The sequence below is a fragment of the Natator depressus genome, chromosome 3 (genome assembly GCF_965152275.1).
Source record: "Natator depressus isolate rNatDep1 chromosome 3, rNatDep2.hap1, whole genome shotgun sequence".
NCBI lineage: Eukaryota > Metazoa > Chordata > Testudines > Cheloniidae > Natator > Natator depressus.
Genome location: NC_134236.1, coordinates 188,912,863 through 188,923,297, shown reverse-complemented (window position 1 = coordinate 188,923,297; position 10,435 = coordinate 188,912,863). Strand labels below are relative to the sequence as shown.

The window sequence follows — 10,435 nt, the reverse complement described above, 5'->3', positions numbered from 1 at the left end:
TTTATTATTTCTGTAAAACCCTAAAGTTGTTATGTTGTCTTTTTGTGATGGCATCATTTGTTGCCTGTATTTTGCCCAGCGTCTCCTTAGAGGACATTTTTGCTAAGAAAATATTAACATGTATTCTTTTGCTGAGAGAGACAAATAAAGCTCCCTTTAATTTAAGGACAGGAGAAATGAAAGTTATTCCCTACCCTGTCTGAACAGGTGTGTAAAATGGTTGAAAAAATATATAAGATAAATTGGGGCCTGATACTGATTTCAGTTCCACAGGGGTCAATCCGGAGTCATTCCATTGACTTGGGGCTTGATACTGCCAGATGCTGAGCACTCTGGCCTGGATCCACTAATGCATCTAAATATGTCTCCAGGTCAGCAAGGTACTTAAGCAAGTGCTTCACTTTAGGCACGCAAGTCTTCCCATTGGCTTCCATAGGACTAATCATATGCTTAAAATGAAGCACGTGGCTAAATGCTTTGCTGGATCAGGGCTAGAGTATTCAGCATCTTGCAGGATAGAGCCCCTAAATGGAATGACCTTGGATTTACACCAGTGGAACTGAGATCAGAATCTGCCTCTTGGGTACTAGCAAATATTCACTATAGTAGGTTTGACGATGAAGGGGAGGACGAAGATGAACATGTTGACTGGGACAAGACAAATAACTGTAAACAAAACAGTACTTTGTTGTGATCTTTATGTCTCAGAGGTACAGTCCTTGTGTCTAAACTCAAGGTACTGGTACCAGACAGGTACTTTGCAGCTATTTAACAACATGATTTTTGATCCAGTGCCATTAAATGTCCACGAAGAGTTCAGTCTTTCTCTCTCTCTCTCTCCCCTGATTTTTTTTAGTAGTTGTTAGTACTGCAGTAGAGATTTTATATACAGGACTTATTTTAATTGTTCTGTCTATGAAGCAATCATAACAATTATGTCTTTGTTTTAAGTTGAATTCTAACACACACATATATAGTAGTAATATTTTCATTATATGTTGCATTATAACATGTTAAACATATAAAATAATTGTGTGTCTATAGCTAGCTAGCTATCTGTCTAGGTATACAGATGGATATGTGATATATCACATACAGTACATATTGCTAAAAAATTAAAGATGAAAAATATGCTATGATTTTTTTAAGAAATCTGCAACAAAACATTTGATTTATACACTTCTATCAAAAAGCTAGATACATCCATTGGGCACATCACTTCATTTCCAACTTACACACATGCAGCATAAGCACTGTACTTGAGGAACCCCCTACATTAAGAGATTATATACAGCGTCACCTAAATAACTTCAAAAACTAGCCAACAAGAACATAACTTAGAAATGACAACATGTTGTAGCCTAAACACTAAAGCAAAAATAGTAATACAAAATGTAACATTTTCTAACTGTGTGATAAATTAATGGTGTTATAAAACCATGAACCATTGAGGCCCGTTCAAGTTTGTTAGAATTCTGAAACAGATTTATATGGCATCCATAATGTGTTCTTAAGCTGCTGTAACATTCCATACAAGCATGACCTACTGTCCCAAGAAACTTTTTATATTTAACTCTCTGTGGAAAGATGTCTCAATAAATAAGAACAATATTTGGGTAATAGTATTGCAGTTGATAACATATCAAAACCAATCAACTTCAGAAGAGGAATGTATCTTTACTGCGCAGATGCCTTTGCCATTAGTATTTAATATCTTCCAAATTGAGTAATTTGTATAATGAAGAGACTGAAACAATAGCAAGAATTTAGGCTACAGATGTTTCATATTTATTTCCAAGAGCTGAGATAAATACAGGAATAAGTGATACCATGTCTTTGCTTGACATTCAGAAGGCTTTGGCATATCTGATGAGATACAGTTTCAGGGTTTATCGAAGTGCAGAGTTTGTATAAAAAGAAAAAAGATACCAGCTGTTATTTTAGTTCTTTTCCCTGCAAAGGTTGGAAACCATTTACAGTGAAAGTGTGGGAAAATTATATTATGGATTGTGAGTACGATACTGCCTGGCAGGCATGTCACTGGAGTCATGAAAGGAAGCCACTGTTTCCCAAATCCAGATGTATATATTTTGACTGGCACTGCTCAAGAGTCTAAGGAAGTTAGATGCCCAACTCTCATCAATACTGAAAGTTAGTAAGAGCGGTTGGATTTTTCAAAAATGCTTAAGCGACTTAGGAGCACAAGTCTTATTGGCTTTCAATCGGACTTGTGCTTTTAAATTACTTAGGCACTTTTTAAAACCCATCCTAGGTACCTAACTCATTTAGGCTCATTTGAAAAACTCAAGCTTATTTATTTTCATTTTAATACAAATTAAATTCAGAAACACATAGAATTGGACTTTTATCTGGTGTAAATCAGGCTAGTGCTATTTACTTTAATTGAGCTATTTTAATTTATACCCATTTACGATATGGCCCTCTTATTTAAGCTTGATAAGTAGCTCATGAGTTGCCCGTCAGCTACACACTCAAACATTTATGAGGCAATTTCAATAGAAACTGACTCTGTGGTCGGTATGTATAGATTGATCTTAATGCATCTCTGGTTCTGCCATTGCCACAGGTCGTGCATGCAGGCTCTTGAGCATGGGGCAGTTTGTTCATTTGCTCATGAGCAGTTTGTTCATTAGCCTATTGTTTCTTTTAGTACAATATATAATTGGTGACTGGCCTTTACACTGCCTGCATATCACTGTATAATTCAGCTACGGGGAAACATTTATTTTTCCATCTTGCACAGCTAGGGCCTGACTCAATGCCAATGAAGTCGATGGAACACCTCCCACTTACTTCAGTGAACATTGGCTCAGGCCTGTAAGGCTCAAGCATTTATTTCACACTTCACCAGGTACAGTACACCCTATAAGTTGCACTGTTATTCAAATGCAATTGAATTCAGTGACATAAGAGTCTCTGCAAATTGTACAGCTTGTGGTATATCAAAAAATATTTGCTGTGCTCTATCTGGCATCCGTCAATAGGATTGTTGGGTGGGGGAGGAATACTGGAGTCAGTCAGTGTTTCAACTGAGTTAAGTCGTAGTGAAGACTGGAGGATTTGCCCCCTGGAGTGTTATTTGTGCTATCTGTATTTTTGCTGTGCTGGAAGCATTCCCATGCATGTGTGATGTGGGAGTTTGAATTCTTGGTGGGATGGCAGGAGTATGGACTAAGATCATGAACCCGGGGTCCATTTCATTACATACTCTTTTGGCAATTCAAGTTGCAGTTTGTAAAAAAAAAAAAAAAAAAATGGGGGCGGGGGGAAGAATTTACCTTTTGGGCTGTGTTACACCTATTTTTCCTCTGTCCCCATCCTTTCTCTAGGTTCGACACACACCCCCACTTGGCGTAGTGCCCAGGGAACTCGTGACGTGTGGCAATTTTCGGATGGAAGCTCGAGACCGCTTAAATTCTGAGAGAATGTGAAGCACACGGGGAATGTGCACCATGTACATGACATCTGAATGTGGTCCGTTATCTTGCTAGCTTTGCGATGCTTTCTGACAGTAACTTCAGACGTCACCGTCCGAAGGCAGCATCCAACAGGCTCCTTCCGCCTGCCTGCCTGCAAGACTATGTTATATATATTTTTAATAGAATAAAACACTTCTTTTTTTTAAAAACAACCCACCATCAAGGGCTTATCGATCATCAATGGCTTTGACTGGCTTCCATGCCATTGGGAAAAGGCCCTCTTGAGTATATGTTGATACAGTGTGGAGAACCCAGCCTGTTGTTCTTATACATTACACACCATCTTTTTAAGTGCGGCTAATGTTAACAAATAGCAAAAATAAATAAATAAATAAATAAATAAAGGAGGGGGGCAAGGGGGAGACTTGACATAATAAATGTTGGTGCTTTAGGTTTTGTTTGCTCTTTAATTTTTAATGCTAACAAGGACCATGCAGCCGGTATGACGTTTGTAGTACCATATCCACTGCATAAAATCAACTGTTGTGATTAAAAAAGAAAACAAAACCCATATACACACAAGAAGTTATCCATCTATAGATGGCATACATTTCAAAGAAAACTAAAAATGCAAAGCGTTGTTATTGCAACACTATAATTAATGTAGAACTAGTGTGGTTGTTTATTAATGCTGAAGTGTGGGGGGTCTCCTAACTGTCTAACTTATCATTTGCATACCATTGAATAATGCCTACTGTGTTGTATTTCTGCTGTTAAAATATGTATTTTTGAGGTTGCGCGGGGGGAGGGGATGATCCATAGCATACTTCAATTTGTCATTGTTTGTCCAAAAAGCTAACTGTTTCCAGGAGAATAATAATTTCATTATGGTGATGCTGTAAGCTCCAAGAAAAGTTGAACCCCCACCCCCACACAAAAAGCCCCCTGTGGTTATTGATTGATCTTTGTTACAGTTATCCTTTATTTGTGCAAGTAGCCCTATTCTGGAAAGCAGTTACCACAAGCTTATTTTAAGCACGTGCTCAAATCCTGTTGGATCTAATAAAGCATTTGGACACTTGCTTAACTCTGTGCATGTGAGTGCTCCTATTGACTTTCATATGACTATTAGGGACTTAAGTACATGCATATGTACGTTCCTGAATTGGGGGCACAGATTGTACCACTGAATTCAGTATATTCTATTGATGACCATGTGTGATAAGGGTTATAGGATCAGGCCTAAGTGCTGATGTGAATCCTTTATTTGGTTAAGTCCTGATGCTGCAGGTCAAGCTGTGCCATCATCTTATTTTCATGTAAAACCACCCTGAAATTTATACCAGGTAGAACTTTACCATGCAGGGTCTCAGATCAGGTGACAAAGTTATTTGTATTTATTAATTATTGTTACTTGCTTTTTTATTTATTTTTCAAAGCTGAATGTGAAAATTTGGCCAGCCTGCTATTTTGCCCGTGAAACTGCAAAATAGATAAAATAATAGCACCTTTGGGTCATTTAAAAAAAAAAATCTATAAATGTTATTTAGTTTAGGAGAGTGGTTACAGCACAAGCACAGTCACTTTTGTAACAAAACTTTTGTAAAGGACTTTAGACTCGTAGTTGCAGAGTGCATGAGCGTCTGTGCACACCACTGCATTAATGGAGCCGTGCCAATAGACTATCAGTGATCTGTGGATGACCGTGTATAAATAGGGATTGATACAACAGACTATTACTGTTTCTTCTGAGGTGTTATGGATTCTAGGATCAGTAATCCATGGGTTACACGCTCTCTGATGGCCCCACTTGGTACACAGTAATGGCAGCTGTGCAGCCACAGAAGCAGGCCACGTATGCAGTGCTTCTGGTTAAATTCTGCCAGAGAGAGCTAAAGTAACTTTGCATTTAGTCTCAGCATGTAGATGCTGGGAAAACAGGTAGGGACTAGGCTGAATTGTTCCAATGGCAAAAATGTCATGGTTCAGACTTCCTAGTCCACATTCTGAACTAGTGACAATGTCTGTGCTTGCAGCTGAATTAGATCAGAACCATTAGTAATACACTTGGCCCAATAGCAGCCCCTGCTGGGACCCCTCCATTCTTCCCTGGGGGACTTTGGCAAGGAGATTTGTCAACAGGCATGGCCCTTACCCCAAGGTCCAAATTTGATGACCAATGTTGAGCAAATTCAGCTGGTGAAAATACAGGCAGGATTACATATTGAATAATGGATGTAGCCCTCACTCCCCAGTACGGTAGTATAGACCATAGTTGATCAGGCTCTGATGTGCAGCATAACCTCAGCAGATCAGATCAATCCTTATACCATAACTAGGCGTGTCAAAAATGGCACCCATTTTGCTCCATATCTGTGCATTGCTCTGCACCTGTTTACGAGGAGTTTTTTGAGCACTGAAACAGCACGTCCTACATCTTTGATTGATTATGCCTCATGTGCAAAGGAGTTAACAATTCCCATCAGCTGCTGGCCTCTCCTACGGCAGCCTCAAACCACTTCCACATCAGGGTATGCTAGGCAGCTGCATTCTCACTGGCATGGCTGTTTCAGAATGTGGCATATGGGTCAATTTTACTCCACTGCATAGCTGGAGCACTATGCAGTGGAGTAACTCTTCTCTTTTCCCTAGAGTACTGTACTGAATTGGGTCCCCTAAATACAGATTTGCAGAATGGCTGGTTACAGTTCTATATAGCTATAAACCATTAAATCAATAATCTGTTTTTAAACATCCTTCAGTACATACTTACCTGAAAAATTTCAGAAGATTGTGTGACTTTTTTACATGTCACAACATGCCAAGAGCAGACAAAGCTCAGTTCATAGTTTGTTTCAGGACATTGTGGAAACATTGAGCCTGTAACTCTCTGTCACAGCAGTACAAGTCCAGAGTAGGTCACTTATTTCACTCTGGATTTATACCAGTGTAACTAAGAGTAGAAAGGGGGCCCATTGCTACCATACAGAGTTGGTAGAAGTAGATGGCTAGCAGGTATTTTTACCCTATCTAGGAGGAATTCAAATAAATAGAAGTAACACAAGCAATGCTCTGATTGTGTTCTGCTGGGCACAGACACAAAAGTGAAACAATACTTTCCTACTGAGTTGAAGGTGAAGTGAAATTGTTAAATTCTCTTTTCTTTTTTTTTTTTCAAACGAATTAAAAAAAAACCCATTTAAGATTTTAAGTCATTTGCAGAATTCATGTGTTGCCTTAAGATTATAAATATATGTACCAACCATGTTGAAAGCTTTAGTAACTGTTAAGAACTGAGCTCAGGGTTCCATGTTTCACCTGCGAGTGCTGATACCATTTACAAACACCTCGTGCTGGAATGAAGCACTAGGCTCTTCTTCAGTCGGTGTAAGACCATCTGTATTGCAATCATGTGCATTAGGACTATATTCTCAGCTGGTATAAATCGGAGGAGCTCCATTGAAATTGGTGTAGCACCACTGAAACCAATGGAGCCATGTGGCTTTACACCAGCTGAGCACCTGGCCTGTGGGGCTTTGGATGCCTTGTGAGGACAGTTTTAATGATAGAACTTTTTAGGACGGGAAGTTGACTGTTGGGCTAGCCTGCCCAGAGTCCTTGGCTGTGTCTGTGTATGAAGAGTGGGGAAAATAATGCACAGCAGCTTGTTAGCAGAAGAGCTCAAGGTTGCTCTGTTTTCTTTAAAAGAAGAAAAAAAAAAAACCTCACGTATTAGAAATGCACAATATACTGCACAATCAGCTCTTGCAGGAGAAACCCAGAACCTTGAACTCAGGTCCTGAGCTGAAAGTTAAAGATGAAATGATTTTCAAGTGCTTTGTATTAAAATGTATTCATAATTTTAAAGTCTGCACATATCTACTGTTAAAAGATTTAGGATGTTAAACAATTTTTATATTTATTTTAGAAGTGCTGCAGTTCACTTTTAAGAACCAAATTTAAAAGCTCTTTTTGTTACTCAATCCAACATGCTGTAATGGTCTGAAATGAGCAAGATATATGGAAATTAGACAGTTTAGCTTTGGTTTTAGTTTGAAAAGCTTCTTTCAATGTGCAAGCATTTTGTCTGTGCTGTATTTTATTTTTAAAGACAGTCTCATGATAATAAAATGCAGAAAGGTTAACACATTTGTGAAGTTTTACTTAAATTCTGCTTTCAAATTACATTGATTTAGGAATCGAGAAGCATCCAGGTTATATAATTTTCCAACAGTAAATTTGGGGGGGGGGGGGCAGAAAGCAAGCATAAAATTGGCCACTTATTAAACCATGTTTCTCTCAAATGAGTGAAATGATTATGTATCCTGTTAGAACCCGTGAACAGGATTTTAAAAAACTAACACAACAAAAACCACACTTCATTTTGATTCCTGCTTCACATCACATCCTGCTAGATACTCTAAATAGCCAGTAGCAATACTTGAATCCTGTCACTGACAATATTTAGTTTTGTGTTTGAAGGTGGCAGAATAACTATTAACTTCAGGGAAAGGTGAATTGAAATGGGATTCTTCTTTGGCTTTTTGAGATCATTCTACTTAATATGCTATTTATTCATTACTTTTACGTTGCCAGGAAAATGCATTGTTCATCTTAACTTTTTGATTTTTTGTGTGTGCGCAGGTTGTCCTGCAAGTGAGCCAGTGAAATACCTGACTAATTCATTGTTGGATTTTAGTATTTGCTTATTACAACTCGGTTTCTTTTTGGTGCCAACAACCCTTGAAGTGCATTAACTTTTTAGAGTAGACATTAATGTTGCCTTTGATTGTCGTTAGATTCAGCTGTGCTGTTACTGTCTGGAGCTGCATCTGGAATGTGAGCAGCTGAAATGATGGATAATATGTGACAAGATGAAGCATGCCATCCATTGAATATATTTTCCTTTTCAAGATTGGCTAATATGAAATCAGGGTGGTGTGATATTTCAAATGATACTGCGATAAATTACTATCATTATCATCACTGATCAAGAATTGTACCTCTTTTGCCTCCTCTTTGCTCTCTGCTTCCTCTTCCAAATTTCTCAGATTGTTGCAGGCATAAACAGACTTCATATGTTAATATTTCCACCACATTTTTGCTTCCAGCCTCTATACCAACAATTCTGATTGTTCCAATAAATAAAAGAAGTTGTCCTTTAACGGTCTGTCTTCCATGACGAACAAAGTAATAGAACTATTCTTAAACAAGGAGGGAGTTAATCTATAAAAAAATAAAAGCAAAAATATGGTTGTTTGTTTTCTACTTCTATTGCATCTTTAGCAGTGATGATGTTTAGATGCCAGAACCAGTGGGCCCCAATTTAATTTAATCTGGCCTCCCATATTGAGCAGTATGTGATTTCTTTCTTGAACTACCTGGGCTCAGCTCTATTGTAATTTCAACACTATAGGTACTCATATGCCATGGTAGTGGACAAGGATGGCTGGATAGCTAGATCCATTAATGTTACGATGAAACAAGAGAAATCACGGTATTGGTGATAACAATACAGGTGAAACAGGCAGGCTGCTTCCTGCTTTTCTTGCCCATATTTATATCTGTTTGCCTTATACCTAATTATCTGATAGTGCGATGAAGTGGATAGATGGAAAGATGGGATAGCCATGTCACTAAGATTCCAAACTTTAAGCGATAGAATTTTGTACTGTGTGATACCTTAACATTGTTAGTTCATTTTAGTCTTGCTAACTCTTCAACACTGTGGTGATTTTCATTCTCTTCCATGTTGTCCAGAGGCAATGTATGTAAGCTCCTTCCTTTTCGCAGGTGTCTGCCATGTATGTGACAAAGGGCCACATACGGTCAGTTTATGGCCCTCCCATTGATAGGAGTTGTGCATGCAGTATTTGGTTTCTAGTATTCAAATCCATATGCTATATAGTGTTGGCCAAGAAAGTAAGCCACACAGCCTTGGTGCTGATGAACATGATGGGCTGATTCTTATTACAAACTATGTAAATAGAGGAGGGTTAATAAAGACTTACTACCAATAAAATGGAACTATTTCCTCTCAAGCTTTTGTGACATTTTATAGCACTATAAAATTGCTTAAACATAACACAAAAGGCAATTCCTTCTGTCTTTTCTGCCTAACCTAGCACAATTGTTACTAAATGTAATCCCCATAAATGCCAGGCAAAATGAATTTTCTCAATGGCAAGGTTTAGCTAGAACAGTGAGAACTTTTCTTAATGTCATGGAGCTGACAAGAGGCCAAGGGCCACACACCAAAGACAGTGTCGCCTCTGTCCATATGAAAGCTGTTTTCCATAACTTCAGGCATGGACTCTTGCCAGATTGCCTATGTGATCCTGCAGAAGATCCACATAACTTGATGGATGTGTTATTCCAAAACACACATCAAAGAGCCTGTAGCTAAAAGCTGTAAGTCCTAAATCAGTTAATAACTAGAAATTTAACATTTTCCAGCTAGAAATGGAGATGTGCCAGGTAGTAAATACACATTATCCCTTGAACAATTAATCCTTTGGCATCAGGAATCCGATTTTTCCCATGTGCATCCTGTCTTCTGCAATAGGATATGCAAAGGTAGCCACTGCAAAGGGGTTTAAAGGAGGCATTTCTGCAGGTGATGTATCAGAAAAAAGGGGACTGATTCTGCAAGCCCTTTGTGGGTTTGATTCTGCTCCCACTGCAGTCAATAGCAAAATTCCCACTGATTTCAATGGTGCAGGATCATGTCCTGAGTGTGGATGTCCCACTGAAGTTCATGGAGGTTTTGTGTAGAGAGGGCTTACAAGATGGAGCTCTAATTAAAGCATTTATAATTTCAATACATTTTTACCATCTGAGTTCTTGTGTTTGTGTCCTTTGCTGCTATAGTCCTTTGTTTACTCTTCAGAAAAATACAGGAAGGGCAGTGGCATTGCAATATTCCCCATATTACCTTATCAATGCGTCTCAGCCCTGATCTGGAGGGACGTCATTTTACAGGGTGAGAAGGTAGC

The 10,435-nt window shown here is 38.5% G+C and overlaps 1 protein-coding gene across 3 annotated transcripts in view; it reads left to right on the top strand.

Annotated features, from left to right (window-relative positions):
- Positions 1 to 7,583, top strand: part of BCL11A (BCL11 transcription factor A) — a 102,198-nt gene extending 94,615 nt beyond the window's left edge. For all 3 annotated transcript variants that reach the window (XM_074949511.1, XM_074949512.1, XM_074949515.1), the window contains exon 4: positions 3,351 to 7,583. In XM_074949511.1, the coding sequence (XP_074805612.1) occupies positions 3,351 to 3,452 (102 nt within the window). In that variant the 3' untranslated portion in view covers positions 3,453 to 7,583. The remainder of the gene's footprint in view (positions 1 to 3,350) is intronic.
- The last annotated feature ends 2,852 nt before the right edge of the window (positions 7,584 to 10,435 follow it).